Source organism: Corvus kubaryi, unplaced genomic scaffold (assembly GCF_017639235.1).
Source record: "Corvus kubaryi isolate FWS band 111438036 unplaced genomic scaffold, C.kubaryi_AGA036_p1.0 136, whole genome shotgun sequence".
Classification (NCBI taxonomy): Eukaryota; Metazoa; Chordata; class Aves; order Passeriformes; family Corvidae; genus Corvus; species Corvus kubaryi.
Window position 1 is genome coordinate 608,843 of NW_024580670.1, and position 19,340 is coordinate 628,182.

Genomic DNA, 19,340 nt, shown 5'->3' on the forward strand with positions numbered 1-19,340 from the left:
GTGGGAGCTGCAGACCCTTTCCCTCTCCTGTGGCTGAGTCCTGCTGTCCCCTTTGCACCAAGCTTTGTGTAAAGTGTCCATGTTATTCCATGAGGACTCCTGCATGAAGGCTCCCAGCACCCAGTTTTGTGTGTGTTTGCAGTTGTGTTCTCTCCCCTACAGACAGTAGGGCCTGGGGCAGAGGGCAGGGCAGAAATCTGTTTGGGATTTTGTGGTGTTTTTCTCCTTTTTCTAGATCTAGACACTGAATGTCCTTCATTATCCAAAGAAATTGGACTGGGAATAGCATTAATGGAAGCAGCCCTCCAGTGTCCTCAGTACTGCACTGAAACCTGTCACAAGCTTCCCTGGCTTCTTGGTCACTAGCAGTGGCAGGATCATTCCCCTCCCTGGGATTCCAAACAGAAGTTAGACACGGGAAGGTAGAGGTGTTCCCATTGTCCTCATTCAGGAACTTTCTGTGAGCAGAATGAAATCTCTTTGGGAACAAAAAGGAATACCCCAGCATTTTCTAGGGTAGCTGAGGTTTATATCCCCTCAGCTGCTCTTGGTGCCTTTTTGGGCTGAGGGAGTGCTGAGCTGTGGTGGTGGGAGGCAGGTGTTAAATCCAGCTGATCACCAATGCCTTTGGTTTCCTGCTGGAGCGGTGTCCATGTGGGACACACCAGTGTGAGTGGCTGCAGGGTGTGTGGAGCTACATGTCGAATCCTCACAGAAGGATTTTTCTGTTTGATTTTTTATTCTCAGTTTTAACCTGTGAGATCTCACCCTGTCATTGCATTTATGTTGGTGTTTTGTTGATTTATTTTGTTCCATTTTCTCCCAGGCCCCCATGTCTTCCCCCTAAGCCACAGAAAATGAGGAGACCTAGGCCTCTCTCAGTCTATAATCATAAACTCTTTAACGGCAATATGGAAACATTCATTAAGGTACTTGTTGGCTTGCAGTAGGAGTGTCTGTGAACGCTGGGAATGGAATGGTGGCTTTCCTGTCCTGGCTGCTTGCCATCCTCAGGGGGTCCCTCCGGCCCGTCTGCAGCCTCTGCCTCGGTGATGATTTCACTCCATAGCTTCCCTCGTTCATTCCTGGTGTTCCCTGTCCCATCAACTCTGTGCCCCAGACCAGGGCAGCAGGGAGGGCCCATGGCTGGTGGCCATGTGCAGTATGAGGCAGTCCTGGCTGAGTATTCTCATTGTCCTGCTGCTTCTACCCATCCTGAGAAAAAAGATTACACAAGCTCAGCCCAGCCCTCAAAGGATCAACAGACATCCCCCCTTCCCCTTTTCCACATGGTTTTGGTGGCCATCCATGCTTGTGGCTGAGAAGGAAGATAAAATGTCTCATAAGCCCCCAGAAAGTGTCTCCGACTTTCAAGGATTGTCAGCCTGTGGTAGAAATCCTGTTGTATGGGTGGCCATGTTGGAGGGCAGACAGGAGATCCTCAGCGTTACACAAAAATACATCAATAACAACCAGCCCAGCTGGCTCATCCCCTGCCAGCTGCTGACAGGTGATGTCCTATGCAGCCTGGGGCTTACTGGGTTCCCACAGCCCAGAGTAGGCACTAACCTTTGGGGAGGACAGGTGACCTTGTCCCTGCAGAGTCACCATCCTGTCTGGGTGGCCATGACCTCGGAATGCTGCAGGGGAGGGGACTCGGTGGCCTGCACACTGACCAGCCCACGCCAGGGCCAGCCAGGGCCAGCACCTGGGCTCACTATCCAGCCTCGGAGCAGTCATTCCTAGGCAGCTGCCGAGGGTAGTCTCCTCCAAACCAGCGCTGGTAATGTATGGCATGAGGCTGTCATCTGTGGGACAGAGTATTCCTTTCCTTATGGTGGGGTGAACTTGGATGAACTCAGTTAATCCCAGTGCATCCCAGTGTAAGGGACTTTGGCGCTGCTCATCCTAGGAAATCACCCAGAAGGGAGGTTTGAGGAGCAAAATGAAGAGCTGTGGATGTGGGATTTGTCCCAAAGGATGCCTCCAACTATCCCACTGCCAGTCCTCCAAACCCTGCCGTTAACTGTGGAATGGCTGTGGGAAGGATTTCCAAAGGCAGTGATGCTATTCCAGTGGCAGCGTTTAATCCTGCTCTGGAGAAAGCTTCAGTGAAAACACTGTAGGAAGCAGTAATGATGAACTGTTGGATTAGGTGACTAATAGGCATCATCTGGCTGGGGTTTATTCCCTAAGTCTCAGGGCAGTGTCTGTACACAGTGCCAGCACAGAGAGTACCGGCCCTGCTGGCAAAGCCTGTAATCCTGTTAGGATTTGTGATTACTCCTGACTTAAACTGGTTTTTAAAAAAGTAATGCTCATTAAATCCCAGCCTGTTCATCACTGAGAAGGAGGAATTACCTGCTCTAGAAAGCCATCTGAGCAGAAGTGTCCCGTGCTAGCAAAGACCCCTCAGGGGATGGCTGGCTGCCCCTGGGATGTACAGCCTCACAGGCAGCTGGGCCACTGGCAGCTGCCCAGTTGTCCCCTGGTCACCCAGTGCCCCCATGGCTGCCCAGTGCCCCCTCAGAGCCTTGCCTGTGCTCCAGGCAAGGTCTGGCCTTGTTCTCAGGCTCCTGGGAACGCCACAGGTTCAGAGAGGGAGGAAATCCGAGAGGCTGTCCCTGCAGGTCGCTGAGGCTGGGGTGCAGCGTGCTGAAGGGGTTTGGGCGGGAGGGTAGACATCCCAAAGGCCTGTGTTGGCCCTTGCCAAGCTGCCATTGCATTTGAGCGTTCATGGCCTCCGAAGGAGATGCTTACCTCTAACTGAACTTACCCCTGCTTAATCTGTTCTCTTTTTTCCACTCTGCTGCTTTTTTGTGTGCTCAGAGGAAGGAGGAATGCGCGAACGAGGAATCAGGTATTTACTGGAGGCCCATCTGTGAGATGAAGGGAATTGCCAGAGATGCCACTGTGCTGTCCTGGAAAAACAGCCAGAATCCCAAAGAGAAATGTGTCCACTTGGGCTGTCAGACATGGCCCATGGTCCCCTTGAGCTTCTGCCACCAGGGGCCTGGGGAGAAGCCAGAACTCTTCACTGGTTCAGATTCAGGCACTTCATTCCATGCACAGTGGTGTTTGTTCGGTTTTTTAGCACCTGCTGACAATGGCTGTTTCCTTTGGTGGAAATAATGTTGTAAGCTGTGTTACTGGAAGCTTATTCCACCAGCCAGGTGTAGCACAAGTTTTATTTCAGCTCAGCATTCCACCTTCGGGGTGGAATAGCTGTGATCCCTCACGGCAGTTCCTTGTCTGAGCCAGAGAGGGAGCAGCAATGCGTGTGTCACACCTTAGTGACAGCTTTCTTGTGTGTTTTTGGCTGCACACGGTATCCTCAGCGCTCTTCGATGGCTCCATGTTTGTAACACCTCCTTTCCCTGCCTGTCCTCTTACTAAACTCCCCAGCACTAATTTTCAAATGTCTGGTTTTGCAATCTTTAATGCATTTCCCATGCTTTGTTAGCAATAAACCAGTAATTTTTCCTCTTTTTCCTTTCCTTTCCTGAAGGATTCGGGACAGGCCATTCCACTTGTCGTAGAAAGCTGCATCCGCTACATCAATCTGTATGGTAAGTAGACTCAGTACATCCACAGAAACCTTCTGCCAAGGAATAAAGTACTTGAGTGAGCAGTGAGATCCAGCAGATCGCAGGGGTGCCTGCAGTCCATTCTCCATGGGCTTGGGTTATAATTCCAATGGTGTTGGCTGTGATGCAGCATTGGATGACTGGCAAATAGTGAGTTTTTGCTAGCATGTACCCAGGTTAAATTGTTTACTCAGGCCATGAGCTCTTTCAGCACCCTGATCTGGGGCCTTGGTTGGAGAATATGAGCAGAAGTGAGATGGAGCAGGCTGTCCCTGCTTGGTCCAAGCCTGTCTGGTACATCGACTCCGGGGTTCTGCTGTTTTTACCTGCAGGTATTGCCCAACAGTTCCAGGAATCTCTCCTAAAGTGTTGTTCTGTTCCAGGCCTCCAGCAACAGGGCATCTTCAGAGTCCCTGGCTCCCAGGTGGAAGTCAACGATATCAAGAACTCATTTGAGAGAGGTGTGTAGCTGGGGTGTGCAGATACAGCAGGATGCCCTGTCCAAGCAGGGATCCTTGGTGGGAGTTGGTGTGTGCTGGCTGCATTAGCCATGGTGTAAAGCCTGTGTAAATCCCTTTCTGCTATGAGACATGAGAAGGTTTTATCCCTTCTGGGTTTCTCAGTGTTGTGTCTCTGGGAATAGCAAAGAGTCACCCAGGGAAGGAGTATGAGAAGTAGGGGTACATGCAGATGTCTTTTCCACAGTCATTAAAAACACAAGAGTCATAAAAGACTTTGCTGGGGATCCTTGTTCATCCTTCCTGCAGCAGTTTGCCAAGGGATGCACAGCATTCCTGCCTGTACCTGGTGGCAGTGCTGGCTGTGGAGGTGCCAGTGAATCTGTTGAGAAAATCACATTCAGGGTGCCGGGCTGGTGAGAAAGGGAAAGCAGTCCTGCTGTCCTGGGTGGAGGGGAGCTGGGACAGTCCTGCTGGGAATAGTGACCCTTAATCCTTGAGCAGCATTGGAAGGATCAGGGTGAAGGTGGATGGGGCAATGGGTAAGGGAGTGTTGGGATTGTCAAAGGCTGGAGGATTTGCATATCCAATTTAAGACGAATTAGTATCCAGATTTCTGGGGCGCTGAAAGCCTTTCATAGGTGTGAGTCAGTACAAAGCTGTCCAGAACTGCTGGGTCTCTTCCAGGGGTGTAGTTGTATCCTCCAGCCAAGCCTGTCCTCTCAGGCTCTCACTTGCTGTCGTTCTGACCACCTCAGCTTTCTGGGCTGGTGCTGTAAATGTAAATTTGCTGGACTGGAAACTGTGAAGGAGAGATAACCAATACCATCCTTGTCCTCAGGAAAGGTTTGAAATCCCCCAGTAAAACTGGTTTTCAGGAAAAATCAGCATTGCCATTGCACATGAGGAGGGTTTCTGCACCCTGGGAATTTTGGGTGTTCCACTAAATGAGGAAAACCACTTGTTGTGTTAGTCCAGCTTGATGCTGATGCTGGACATAAAACCTTTTCTCTGGGCAGGTGAAGACCCCCTTGCTGATGATCAGAATGAACGAGACATTAACTCAGTGGCTGGAGTCTTGAAGCTGTATTTCCGAGGACTGGAAAACCCCCTCTTTCCTAAGGAAAGGTTTCAAGATTTGATATCTACTATAAGTAAGTACATGTGACAGCTCTTCGTGGAGAACTGGGTGGGACGAGAGAAATACTAACACACATAACACAGGCTGCACACTTGGTGTCCCAGCCTAAGCAGGGTGAAGGACTTTTCCTTTTATTCTTGGAGGGCTGGGGCTTTATGTGGAAGTTCCTCAAAGGCACATGGGCAATAGACAGGTCAAAAGGCACTTTGCAGAGGCCACATGGGGCTGTCCTCATGTGTGCAGTGGTGATGGTTATCCCCGTTAATTCCTGAATTATGCCCAGTTGGAACATTTTGCTCAATGAGAAAGGCAAGTGCTTTGAGAGTTTATTCCTCTAGGTGTCAAAACAGATCTCTATTGTCATAGGGTTTTATCCAGTTTGTATTTAGTTGTTTTGTTTTAACAAACATCCTCTTATATAAAACCAAACTGAAGAAGTAGAGAACCCAGCAGGCAATAATGGGATAAATCAAATGGAAAAATTCCCCACATTAAATACTATAAAGCTATCCATCTTGGTACTGAGGCGGGATTTAGCTCAGAATTTTGATTAAATGGCAGTCCAGCTACATGTTGTCAGTGAATTTTATTGTGATTAGCAAATGGCATAGTTTGAGCCAGAGCAACACTTCTGTGTGATCTGCCTGCTCCAGAAAAGCTCTGGTGCTTGTCCTCTGCTTCCTATGGAACAGCAGCCACAGGATTAACTCTCTACAGAACACAGGGATAGCTTAGGGCAGGACAGCCCCGAGTCACCCCCTTCCCAAGGGAAGGAGCAGGTGTCTGATGGCAGCTCCGGGCTCTATGCACCCCTGTGGAGTGGAGAGCAACAAATCTGAGAGTACTGACTCAGCACTGGTTCAGCTAACCTATTTCCTAGGAATTTCTAATTCCTGTTCAGAGCAGTAGGAGACGGCAGTGGAAGGGCTCAGAAGGATCCAATGCATAGCCCAAAAGAGCAACACGAATAAAAACCGCATTTAAAAATCTGCCCTAGAAAACAGTGCTCTGTTTTCTGTGCCACATTGACTCAGGCTTTTGAGGAACAGAGGAGTTGTTGAGGAATGAAATAAATAATGCATAAACATTTGTTTTAAAAATAAACCCACGGAAATGTCTTTATATGCTCTTTATGCTGAATCTGAACATACAAATTGCCCTCTGGAGGAGCAGTGTGCCCCATTCTCTTCCTGCACCTTAGTGCCAAACTCATGGATGACCTCTGGAGACAGGTGTTTGTTTTCCTCTCTTACTGGGCCACTAGATCTGGAACAAGTCCCTCTGGTGCTGAGCTGTCTGGTCCTGAGAAGGTTTTTAAGGATGTGCTTTCTATCCATGTGTTCCAGAAATTGAGAACCCTGCAGAGAGAGTGCACCAGATCCAGCAGATCATTGTCACTCTGCCTCGGGCTGTCATCGTGGTCATGAGATACCTCTTTGCTTTCCTTAACCAGTGAGTCTGTTTTCCTGCTTCGCCAAGCTTCTCCTTGCCACCCCTTTTGCCCGGGCTTCCCTTTCTTTGCTGCCCGAGTTCTCTCTGGTGTTGCCATGTGGAGCTGTGCTTTGCTTCTTCCCCAGCCTTGCTGGGCCGTGGCTGTGTGTCCGGGGAAGGGGGCAGCTCGCTGACGATGCGTCCCGGGCCGGTGGGGGTTGGTGCTGGGAGGTTTTCCAAGCGAGCGGGAATGCGGCACGGCAGCTCCCTCACACATGTGCTTGCAGCTTGTCACAGTACAGCGATGAGAACATGATGGATCCCTACAACCTGGCCATCTGCTTCGGGCCCACGCTGATGCACATTCCTGATGGGCAGGATCCGGTGTCCTGCCAGGCCCATGTCAATGAGGTCATCAAAACCATCATCATTCACCACGAGGGCATCTTCCCCAGCCACCGAGAGTTGGAAGGGCCTGTCTATGAGAAGTGCATGACCGGAGGGGAGGAGTACTGGTGAGCTCTCTGCAGGGTTCCTGCGTACAAACACCTGCATCAGGCCAAGAGGCTCTTGCACGCTGAACCGTTTGATTTAGTGTTAGCAGTCAAAACAGGCAGTTTCACCAGATACTTCATTTTCTTGTATTAGAAAACCTCAGTAAAAAACATCAGAAGAAACTTTTTCCAGTGCAAATACTAATATTGATGAAGATTTTTTGAGCTGCAGATCCACAGAAGCATGTTCAACGAAACAGAATTTTAGGTCAATTCTATCTAAATTCCTGCTAGGCTGGGAATTTTGAGTAAAGTCCCATAGTTCCATCATAACTTGCTGGTTGGATGAAATCCCTCAGCCTGAGGTTAACCCAAACCTTCCAGTTCCCTTTGTTGCTGGAATTCTAACCCAGCATTCAGGTCTGGGTTTAACAAACCAGGATCAATAACAGACTTGAGCTGATTTTCTGCAAATTTCATACATTTCTGAGACCTCACCGTGCCTGATACTAGTCACCTGCCACCATCCTTCCTGGTGCAGCAGAGGATAAAATGCTAAAGCTCACTGTGAATTAGGGAACAGGACATTTAACTCGGTGTCACTTTGTGTTAGTTTTGCCAAACTCTACTAAATAGACACAAGAGCCAACAGAATGTGACATTCTGGGCCTGGTGATCGTGGTGCGGGTGTTTGGTGTTCTCAGAGCAAGTTTGGAGATACACTGTGATTTGAAATCATAGAATCAGAGAATCACAGAATCAGTTAGCTTGGAAAAGACCTCCAAGATCGAGTCTAACCTTTGACCAAACCACCACCTTGTTGCCTCGACATGTCCAGTCATTTCTTGTACACCTCCAGGGATGGGGTCTCCACCACCTCCCTGGGCAGCATCTCCCTCAACACATGAGGTGTGCTGAGTGCATTGGGAGCAGTGCCATTTGTTGTGTGACAGCCTGATGTGTTTCTTTGCAGTGACAGCCCGCACAGTGAGCCGGGCACCATCGATGAAGTGGACCATGACAATGGGACAGAGCCGCACACCAGTGATGATGGTGAGCAGGGTGTGAGCAGGGGCTGGGTCCGTGTCAGCAGAGCCATGCCTGCAGGAGGGCAGCGAGCACTGCGGGATAGAGGCTGGACAGGCTGGCTGCTGGCAGGGCTGGGCTGGAGCAGGAGGCAGTGCTGTGCTTCCTGTGTCCCAGCAACACCAGCCATGAGAGGGAGTTTGGGAAATGCCGCGGGCACCGCTGTGGGGCAGGGAACCATGGCAGGGCTTGCTGTGTTGGGAGGGCCCTGGGGAGCTGAGCACGTCCTGCTTCTGACAGCTGCTCCTGCCTCGGCTGCGTCCTGCCTCGGCAGAACACGTCTGCCCTGCGAGGCCTGCGGGGAGGAGGATGGGCTCACCTGGCAAGCGGAGCCACGGGAGGAGGAATGGCACAGGGAAGGGCACGTGAGGCCAGGCGGCTCCGGGCACAGGGAAGGGGCACGCAGGGCCGGGCGGCTCCAGGCCTGCTCTCAGCTCCAGGCAGGAGCCAACAGGCCTGGCAGAGGGAGGCAAGGGAGCTGCTGTGCAGCCAATTTCACACTTGGGTGGCCACGTTAATGGCTCCGATTGGGATTTCCGAGTGATTAACTGTGGTGCCAAGTGTACAGCAGAGGAACGGCTTTGTGAATTTACATATTCCCTCTCCCCCTTGCCCTGCACACACTCCCTGCTGGTAGCCCAGCATTGTGTCAGGGCTGTGGGAGCCCTTCTGGCTCTGTCTCCTCCATAACATTTCCTGTTGACTCTGCCCTCATGTGGGGGTTGCTTAAGGTGGGGAAGATGAATCTGCTGAAGCGGCCTGGCCTGTCCCAGGTGGGGCTGGAATGGGGCAGGGGTCCAATGCAGCATCTCCCATGTCCTTTGGTGTCCCCTTTCTCCGTGTGGGTTTGGTCCCTAAGCAGAGTGTTGGTTCACACAGTGATGGTTGCTGAGCCCACAGTCAGTGATGGGGCAGAGCAAGTTTCTGTGTTTAATCAGAATGTGCACATCTGGAGGAACTGGGCAGGCTTGCCCTGTTTTGTTTTGTCCTTTTCTGTCTGCCAGTGTCCACGTGGGGATTGAAATGATCCAGTCTCATATAATCAAGGCACGATAATGCTCCGACAGTGGCAGGGGCAGCTGGGGAGTGGCAGCAGTCTGCCACCCAAGCAAGGCAGAGTGTGGGTTGCTGTGGTTAGTGAGGAGAGACACTGTCGCTGCTTTGCAGTTGTTGCAATGGTTTCTTTAGGATTCAGTGTTCCCCAGCTGGAAACAGATTGGCATTTTCACAGGCTCCTCCGTGCTGGGTGCCCCAGCAGCTCCTGCTGTGATGCCCTTGGCCAGAGGCTTAGAGAACCCTGTGTGCTCATGACCTTCCAAAGTGAAGTTCTGCCTCAGCCCTCCTGTATTTCAGGCCCTGAGCTCCCAGTTTGAGAGTCACAGGTGTTTGGTAGAGCTCACATTAGGAAAAGTGGGGTAGCAGTGAGGCAAGGTGCTGCAGATGGTGGGGTGCAGAGCAGCTGCCTGGCTGGAGCCGGTATCATTATTTCCATGGGGGTCCCCAAAGGGGCATTAGTTGTTCATCAGTAATTCAGGCCAAACTGTCTCCAGAATAAGGAAGGGAAGAGAAGGTAAGTGGGGTTTGATCACAGCATCTGACACAGCTTGGCAAAATCTCAGGCTGGAGGATAATGGGGTTCTGTAACCAAAGGCAGAAAATAGGAGTGTGGGTGAGGATGCCATATGCACAGAGGGAGATTCCTGCTGCTCCCCATCTGGTTTGTAGCTGTTTGTAATTGCCGGTGGTTTGTGAGTCTGAGAGAGGTCCCAGAAAAGCTGGAACAACAATAAGAATTGATCAGTCTGGAAACAAGAAGGCCTGTGCTCAGTGTCAGATGCTCTGGGGACACTGGGCAGCAGCAGCAGTGCTGCTCTGGTGAGATGGCTCTTTTGGGTTCATCTTTCCCTGTGGTGGCTGAACTGAGCTGCTCTCTTGCTGTGCTTCTCTCCTGTGCAGAGGTGGAGCAGATCGAAGCCATAGCCAAGTTTGACTACATTGGACGATCTCCACGGGAGCTCTCATTCAAGAAAGGGGCCTCACTCCTGCTGTACCATCGGGCATCAGAAGACTGGTGGGAAGGGAGACACAATGGGGTGGATGGGCTCATTCCCCACCAGTACATCGTGGTGCAAGACATGTGAGTAAAGTGGTGAGGGTTGTTAAAATCCTATACTTGCACAAGGTCCACTTCAGTCACCTAAAATAATCAGTCAGTTTTGCTGAGGTTTAATGACTTTGGTGAGAAATCTGGGCCTGTTCACTTCTCCCTGTCCATGTATTGGCTCCATTTTTTTTCTCATTCGGGCTGATAAAGACAAGTACTAAACACTGTACCTCAGTGTACCTGGACCCCATCTCTCATGGACTCCTCAAAGTGATGTGACCCAGGCTTACCACTGGCCTTCCCCCTGTGAGCATTGACCTGGATAGTTTGGTGCTCACCTGGCCTGTGGGCAGATCCCAGGGCCCTTTGCAGGTGCTGCTTCTATTATAAGTACACAGGGGATGTGGCAGGGGATGTGGAGGAAGATGTGTGCTGTTTCCAAGCTCCCAGTGAAGTTGTGGCCTTGGTCCAGCTCCTTGTTAACAAAGTGGGAGCTGCTGGAGTGGTGATGTTTGGATTCACGTGGCATCTGGGCCCTGGCTCCCCAGGGCACAGCCCTGTCCCTGATGTGGTCTCCTTTCCCTAGGGATGATGCATTCTCCGACAGCCTGAGCCAGAAGGCGGACAGCGAGGCAAGCAGCGGGCCACTGCTGGATGATAAAGCCTCCTCCAAGAATGACATCCAGTCGCCAACAGATCATATCATGGACTATGGCTTTGGGGGAGTGATGGGCAGGTAACTCTCATTTTCCTGTGATCATGGAAGTGGTTGCTGTCACAGGTGTGGACAGTCGGTGTGTGGGGTAGGGCAGGACGAGAGGGAAGGCTCTAGTAAGCACTGCAGGATAATATGAGTATGGAGGGGGTTTCATGTGCACTGCTAGTGGGGATTTAACATGTACAGAGGGGGGCCCTAAGCAGCCTGTTCTAGTGGAAGGTGTCCCTGCCCATGGCAGGGGGTTGAAACAAGATGACCTTTGAGGTCCCTTGCAACCCAAACTACTCTTACGATTTGATGCTGTCCCTTTTTTGGTACTAGCTAAAATATTTGTCTTCCCCCTTGCTTGAGTCTTCTGAAGCTGGAAGGCTCGAGTTTGGTTTGAGCTGAACAATTTTCTTGCAGCATGTGGCCAGCCATGGTCAGGCTGGCAGACGCTGACCCGCTGTTGTGCTGGATTCTTTGCAGAGTGCGACTGAGGTCTGATGGTGCGGCCATCCCCCGGCGCCGCAGCGGCGGGGACACCCACAGCCCTCCCCGAGGGATGGGGCCTGGCATAGACACCCCTCCTCGAGCAGCAGCCTGCCCCAGCAGCCCCCACAAGATCCCCCTCAACAGGGGCAGGATCGAGAGTCCTGAGAAGCGCAGGATGGCGACGTTTGGCAGCGCCGGCAGCATCAATTTCCCAGACAGGAAGGCCCTGGCTGACAGCCACCCACTGAGATCGACCTGTGGATCCACCCGGCACAGCAGTCTTGGGGATCAGAAATCTCTGGAAGCAGAAGCTCTTGCTGAGGTAAGAGGGGTGGGAAAGGACCAAGAGGCTGAAGGGGAACTCACTAGGGAGTGCCCAGAGCCCCTTCGCATCAGACACTGTCACGGTGCTGCTGTCACAGCTGTTACCCAACTGCATTGGGTTGTTGTTGTAAAAGATGCTCCCCCAGCTGATGTAAATTTTCATCTTGAAGCCTGTGGGGCTGCTGGGCTTGGGAATATTTTCACTCATCATCTGAGCAGCTTAATAGAACGAATTGGAGCTAACTTGATAATTATTTCCCTTCAGCTGAACTTTACCTGAGGCTCAGCGAGCATTTTGTAGGTGTTATAAAATAAGGACTTGTCTACACCAGGACAGCATTAACTAGAGTGACTTTTCAGCACTTGACTCTGATGCCTTAAGTTACTTCTCCCATGGTCTTGCTGAGTTAGTGGCCTTAATTAAATTAAGGTGAATTTAAGTAAATCCAAACTAGGGCCTCTCCATTTGTGCAGGAGACCCCAGCACTGTAGCCATAGGCAGTGTAGCTAGTTCTCTGTGCATGGGCACTTCTGGTTGAACTGCGTTCACCTTCCGGGGGATCCCTGTGGACAGACTGTGGAGGCTGGAGGTGGGTGGGCGGTGAGGGGCTGGAGCTAATCTCTCCTCAGCTGCCTCAGGCCCTGTTGCTGCCTCGTATATCCATGGCAAGCTGCTGTCGTGCCACTCACTCCATAAACATCCCTGTGTGTGTCCCTGCCACGTGCCAATGTCCTGTGGGCACAGGGACAGCAGAGGCCCCATGCATCCAATGGAGGCTGCAGGGCTTCTTTTGTGGGGAAAAGCCAGCCTCAGTGCTGAGGGGGAGCTGTGTGGGCAGGCTGGTGCTCACCCCATCACTCCTGGTGCTCAGGATTTACGCCCTTTGGAGCTAGTGATCAAGCTCCTGCTGACCTGGGGAACACCGGGTACCTTTGTGTGGCCAATTTGGGCTTCACACCTTCTCCCAAAGCTCCTGTTTTCCCTGGGGGCTCTTAGGTCAGAAACCCTCTCTGCAGACAGGCATGCCAGGACCGTGGGGTGGGGTGCAGAAGAGCAGGTGATGCTGTGGCACAGTGCAGACATTCCTTTGGCATTCACAGGACATCGAGAAGACCATGAGCACAGCGCTGAACGAGCTGCGGGAGCTGGAGAGGCAGAACACGGCCAAGCAGGCCCCTGACGTGGTGCTGGACACACTAGAGCCCATGAAGAACCCCCCGGTGGGCGCTGCCAACTCGGAGCCGGCCAGCCCCCTGCACACCATCCTGATCCGGGACCCCGACGCGGCCATGCGGCGCAGCAGCAGCTCCACCACCGAGATGATGACCACCTTCAAGCCGGCGCTGTCGGCCCGGCTGGCTGGGGCGCAGCTGCGGCCGCCGCCGATGCGGCCGGTGCGGCCAGTGGTGCAGCACCGCTCCAGCAGCAGCAGCAGCTCGGGGGTGGGCAGCCCCGCCGTCACCCCCACTGAGAAGCTCTTCCCCAGCAGCTCGGCAGATAAATCGGGCACCATGTAGGGTGGGACACGGGGACTGCGGCAGGAGAGCCGGCACCCGGACGGTGGGAGCGGGGCGGGCGCGGCGAAGCCTCGCTGCAGGAGCAGGGCTCAGAGCCTTGCTGCGGGGAGCCTCTGTGAAAGGAAACGTGTGTGGCCTTGGCCTGGTGCTGTACATACGTGTGTGTGTATGTACATAGGTGTGCACACACCCCATCCATGCAGAAACACTTCCCGAGCTTGCAGTCCTACAGCAGGAGGAGACGGCAGGTCTACGTGTTGGCACTGGAGAACATGCTCAGTGTAGAAGTATATATTAAAAACAAAGTGTACAAAATTCAGTGACTTCTTAAAACAGTAGATTTACCTCAGAAACTGGCTCTGAAATGTCCTCTCTTGAGACAGTGGGTTGGTCTGGGTTTCCAAGGCTCTCTGTGCACACATGGAAGTCCACACTGCAGCAGCTGTGTGTCAAGCAATACAAGGCCATCCTGGAATTTATTTTCTGTACTTCTTGGTGTTGAAAAAAAAAAAAACGGATGGGCATACAGTGGGGTCTGTTCACTGCTGGGCTGTGGAGAAGAGCTGCAAATCCATAAATTACCTTGTGTGTCTGGCCAGCTAGAGTCTTTCCAATCCTGAATCCTCAGATGTCTTCATGTGCCCATGATGCCCTGGGCAGCAGGGACAAAGCAAGGTGTGTGCCATGAGTGGGATGGAGTGAAGTGAGTGTCATGAGTGGGGACAGAGTGAGGTGTGTGCCATCACCCTCGCGCCAGGAGGAGGACACTGTGCTGCACCGGGACCGTGGAACACTGCTTCTCTGCAAGTTTTCAGAGTGAACAAGGACTAGTGACCAAACCTGTGGTAAAGCATGGAGTAATTTACAGAGTTTGGAGATTCTTCATCTCCCTTTCCCCATGCGCTTTTTCTGTTTTTTTTTTTTAAATCAAAACCCAACCCAATGCTCTCTCGACAGTCCGGCCTGAGCAGCAAGGAGGGGTCTCGGGTCAGAGTGGTTGTCCTGCATGAGAAGCATGAGCCGTATTTGACCGCGTCAGATGCAAAACTGATCTGATGGGTTATACTTTGCACTTTTTGTACTGTACCATGTAATACAACCATTTGAGTTTATGCAATGGAATCTGCATTTTGTTTTACCCAGAGAAGAAATATGCAGAAGGCTGGGCATTGCATGGTCCTCTCTGATGATCCAGACTCCTCTGTAAGCACTGAATCCAAGATGCTCTGTGCTTCTCCTGCAGCTTTTCCTTGTACAGATTTCCACGTAATGCCCCATGGTTTGATTTGGCACTTCCCCATGGTCATGTACTAATGGCTCCTTAACATTCATCCTTCCTCCCTGCCATCTCTGATCCTGCTGCTCTGTCTGTGCCTGGGCGAAGATGCCTACAAGCCCTCCTGACTCACCCAGCGGCCACCTACCCTGCCTGGGGCTTTGCTTTGTCCCCCCACTTCATCTTCCTCCTCTCTCCAGCACTGCCGTGGACCCCAGCTCTGCAGGAGAAGCAGCCTGACTTCCAGAAGGCAGTGGAGGTGTTGAGCAGGGTGGCAGAGCCCGTCAGTCCTGCAGTGGCTCGTGTCTCCTCGGCTGGGGAGCTCACACTCACGCAAGACCGCCTGTACATGCACACCTGTACCTCTGTACCTGTACCTCCATGCTTGTACTTTCACAGCTGCACCCCCATATCTGTACCTCCACACCTGCACCTCTGTGCACCGGGCACGGAGTTGACACCGCGGACCGTTGGGACCGGCTGGCGCCTGTCCCGTGCCCATCGCACGTGTCCCCTCACACCCCGCTCTGCCAGCCCTGTATATATTGCTATACTTGCTTAACTGCTCGAAAGTAACTGTTAACCTGTAAACTGTACAAAGATAGGCTAAAATTAGATAAAAGTCGATGCCACTCAACAAATCTTTGCACTTAGTAGGTAGCTCGATGTAAAAATAAACCCAGTAATAATAATAGTAATTCCGAAGGGAAGCGAAGCCACCGGCACCCCTCGCAGAGCCCGTGGGGAGCAGCTCTGCCCATGTCCCTCCCTGTCACACTGGCAGGGCAGATGGTGTGTGTGCTTGTCTGTGAACGTCCTTGGCGTTTGTAATGACCACAATTGGTTCATGTTGGTGTTTATTTCTCCATCATCCCCCTTTCCTGTCACAGCCCTGGCCACTGCCCGGCCTGGCGCAGATGTTCAGTCAGGCTGGGCTGGTCACGGACCTTGTGCTGGGAGAGGGAAGGATCCATTTGGCACGAGTGCTGTGTATCCATTGCCAGTAATTATTACTTTTGTTTCCATTTAGTTCCTGGAGAACGTTCACTTTGCCAGTTTTCTGTTTTTTATATGCTTTCTGAGATGACTTGAGAGCAAACCCATCTTCATTCAGGGTTTTATTTCCTCCCTTCTTGCTTTTGACCATACGGTACAAGTTCCAGTGTCTTTCTATTAAATTATTGCCTTTCGTTTTCCTTTGTTTTGTTTTGTTGTGAGTTTTAATACAATTATTTTCTTATCTTTAAGTGCCTTTTTGAGCACCAAAACAAACGGTTGGAGTTCAGGCCTGGGAGCTGTGCACACATGGGTTTGTCTGGGCAGTTGTGTTGTGCTGGGGGTGATTGCTTTTAAAGTCCTTCCATTTTTCTGTTTAATGAAAAGGGAACCAAGACTTTTTGTTGGAGAATAAACTCCCCCTTTGTAATATGGTATTCCAAGTGTAGTTTTAACTACTGTAAATTTAAGGGAAGAAATGTATTTTTCTTTAAGCGAACTTGGCACAAAATTGAACCACATACATTGTAGGAACATTATAACTGGAACCTGCTCATGGTTTGTGAGTGACTGACTCCGATCCATGGTACCTCCCCGAGGGCACAGACTGTGTGTGGGCTTCAGAGTTCACAGAGCTTCACTGTGACAACCCACGGCCGAGCTGCCGCCGGACCCAGGGTGGGTGTGCTCGTGCCCCAGGAGCGCAGCCCTCGCAGGGCGGCTGCACAGGGCAGCTGTTTCTCTGCTGTGCAGAGCGAGCGCGGATCTGGGCTCGGCTCCGCGGGCCTGCCCTGCCCAGCCCGTTCTGCCGGGGCAGTTGGGCCCCGGGCCTGCGACAGTGCTGGGGGGCAGCGCCACGGCACCGCGGCCCCTTCCGTGGGGCGAGCGCTTGGTCCGGGGCGGCGATGACAGTGCACTTTGTTCCCTAGGCTGAAGTCCCTGGTAGGTGGTTTTTGTATCCCCGGGTATGTTATTTAACTAGCAGTGTTGTGGTTCTCGCGGGGCGGCAGTAGATGTCCCGAGTCTGATTTGCTTCGCGTGGCTGGGCTGTGAGGTCTGGTGGGGACGGGGTTGGTTATGCCGGGAGGCCGTGGGAAACCGCCGGCTGCTGCCCACTGTACCGGTCATCCTCCTCCTCCTCTTCCTCCTCTGGTGTTGTCTCTGTAATGTATGGTGAGATGCCGTCAGCTAGAGTGTCTGAGTGGGTCCTCGTGTGTGCTGGTGATGCCATGTAGATGAAGCCACTGGTTGGGTGTGGACTCATCCTGTTGAATAAACTGCTTAACTTTTCTCAAAAATGTTGTCTGTGGTTTCAGAAGACTTGCTGCCTCTTGCCTGTGCTTCTTCCCCACCCCTCATCCCCTGGATGCTCAGCACCTGCCTTTGTGTGTGTTTGGATGGGCCATGGAGATGACATATGGGCTCTTTCAGCTCTGGGCATATGGTGCAAACACAGGAAAGAAGGATGTAGGTGAATAAAATGACCCACCCAGCACCTCCAAGGGATTTGCCCATTTCCACTGAGGTGGCAGGACCTGTGCTGATCTGTGCCAGCCGAGATATCCCCCCATGGGGGGTGTCACGGTATCCCGCAGTGGTAGGGAGGAGAAGAAAGATCCAGCAGGCAGGAATTGTGCAGCAAGATTGATTTATTTAATTATTTTACAACTCTTTTATAGACTTCTTTTCTTCATAGTCTAATTGGTCAGAGGATCAGCCACCCCTTGGGGTGACTGTCTAAAATCCTAAAACAACCATTGTCGAAATATTTTTCTACTGTACTATAAACAAAGGTTTGCAAGGTCGCAGGTGTTCATAGTTTATAGAACTCTGCTAATATCTTCCGTGAGAGAGAGAAGTATCTCACGGCACTGGAAAGAAGCAAGAGAAATTCTTGCTAGCTGCATATTTGTATCCATGGGGGCAGCCCCCTGCCCTGCCACAGGGGACACATCACACTCTGCTCTGGGAAGGGGACTGTGCCCGCAGCGCACAAATGAGGGCAGATGAAAGCAGATGTCAAAATGAGCTTTAAGCAGAGATTATTTAGTGCTTGCTGTGTGGCAAATGGGACAAGAGTGATCTCCTCCCAAAGGGAAGGAGCATAGCAGTGAGGGGGTAGCACGGCCAAGGGCACAAACCAAGCCCCTTCCTACAGTGGCAGTGGGTCCCCAGCAGGCACCATGGGCCTTGGGACTGTCTACCTTGGCTTTTATGGAATCAATTAGAGCCAGCTCAGTGACGTGAGAACCACAGGAAGCACAGGAGGACCTTGTCCATGGCAGCGTGCTCGGTGCTCAGCTCGGCCCCACTGTGTATCCGGTATCCTGCCATGGAGGTGCCCAGGCGGCACCGTCCTGCCCAGCTCTGTCAGCCCTCTCGGCAGTCACTGCCTTGCCAGCCGAGCTGGTCACACCTCACCAGGGCTCTGCGCTCGCCAAGCAGCACCTTGCTGCACTGCACCTCTAACCCATGAGATTTATCACCAGGTTCAGTAAAACAACGCAATTAAACAGCTTTCCCAATGAACCTGCACTGCTGGGTTCATCAAGGGTCTGTCCTGCATCCAAAATGCTCCCAGGCAGGCTCACCTCTAGCTGAGAAGGTCCCCACAGCAACACTGGCAATGAGCCAAACGAAACCTTTGCCTGACAGTCAATGTCACTGTTACCAATAATAGTTTCAATTAAAAAGTCCCTGTTCTGCAGTACTCCTAATCCAGGCTCACGTGAAGCTGTTCGTCCTCTCTTCTGACAGTGAGGCTTTAAGTTCCACAGCTGGGGTGGTAAATGGACCATGGGAGCTGTGCCCTTTGTCCCTTGGCCCCATGCAGGAGCTGACCTCGGGGCTGGGGTGTGGGCTGCTGTGGCTCTAGATGGGAGGTTGGGATTCAGCTCCTGGGCTGAAGTTACAGGCAGCTTTGTAAGTCAGGTTTATTCAGGCTAGTTTTGGGTGGGCTCACCAGGGGCTAATGTACCTCTTGCAGACAGCAAGGTTCAGCCTTTGTCAGCAATCTCTGAGGCAGAGGCTGTCCCGTGGCCCAGTGTGGGAGCAGCAGGATGGGGAAGTGTCACCCCAAAGCAGGTGATACTGCAACCTGGGAACATGGGAGACCCTTGGCCTCTGCCTCTCCCAGGTGCCAGCGTGGGCTGTCAAGGTGCAGAGCCCTCCTGCGCCCCACAGCATCCTGTCCTGGGCAATACAGACACCATGTCCTGCCCCTATAGCTGGGCTCTGGGTGCTGTTTATGGCTGCTGAGAGGATAAAAAACTCCAATTCTAAACAAACAGCCCCAGAGCCCTTTGCACCCGAGCTGCAAGGAACCATGCTGGAGGTTCACTCACACTGGGTTATCTCTCTTCCCTTTTTTTTTTTCTGCTGCTGGTTCATGGCTTCACTTCCCTCCCATCCTGGCAGCGTGGAGAGGCAGAGACCTCCCTGATTCCATCCATCATCCATCCTTGAGGTGGGGCAGCTGCAGACGCAGCTGGCGATGCTCGAGCAGGGGTTTGTGTGGGCCATGAGCAGGGGGAGGACTGGCTGAGCTGCAGGTGGGGCTCCACCTACATCACCCTGTCCTTAATTACACCTCCCATTAACCACTGGTTAATGGGGACAGCCTCAGGGGAGGGGAGTGCAGGGCAGGATAGGATAGAGGATAGAGGATAGAGGATAGGATAGGATAGAGGATAGGATAGGATAGGATAGGATAGGATAGGATAGGATAGGATAG

At 52.2% G+C, this 19,340-nt stretch overlaps 1 protein-coding gene across 1 annotated transcript in view; it reads left to right on the plus strand.

Moving 5' to 3' along the window:
• SRGAP3 (SLIT-ROBO Rho GTPase activating protein 3) overlaps positions 1-16,044 on the plus strand; it is a gene marked incomplete at its 5' end in the record, with an annotated part of 43,292 nt that extends 27,248 nt beyond the window's left edge. Inside the window, 11 exons of the mRNA XM_042053794.1 lie at positions 2,830-2,860; positions 3,509-3,569; positions 3,971-4,048; positions 5,065-5,199; positions 6,533-6,638; positions 6,905-7,132; positions 8,085-8,164; positions 10,154-10,334; positions 10,888-11,037; positions 11,488-11,815; positions 12,919-16,044. Of these exons, the coding sequence (XP_041909728.1) occupies positions 2,830-2,860; positions 3,509-3,569; positions 3,971-4,048; positions 5,065-5,199; positions 6,533-6,638; positions 6,905-7,132; positions 8,085-8,164; positions 10,154-10,334; positions 10,888-11,037; positions 11,488-11,815; positions 12,919-13,335 (1,795 nt within the window). The remainder of the gene's footprint in view (positions 1-2,829; positions 2,861-3,508; positions 3,570-3,970; positions 4,049-5,064; positions 5,200-6,532; positions 6,639-6,904; positions 7,133-8,084; positions 8,165-10,153; positions 10,335-10,887; positions 11,038-11,487; positions 11,816-12,918) is intronic.
• Positions 16,045-19,340: the final 3,296 nt, after the last annotated feature.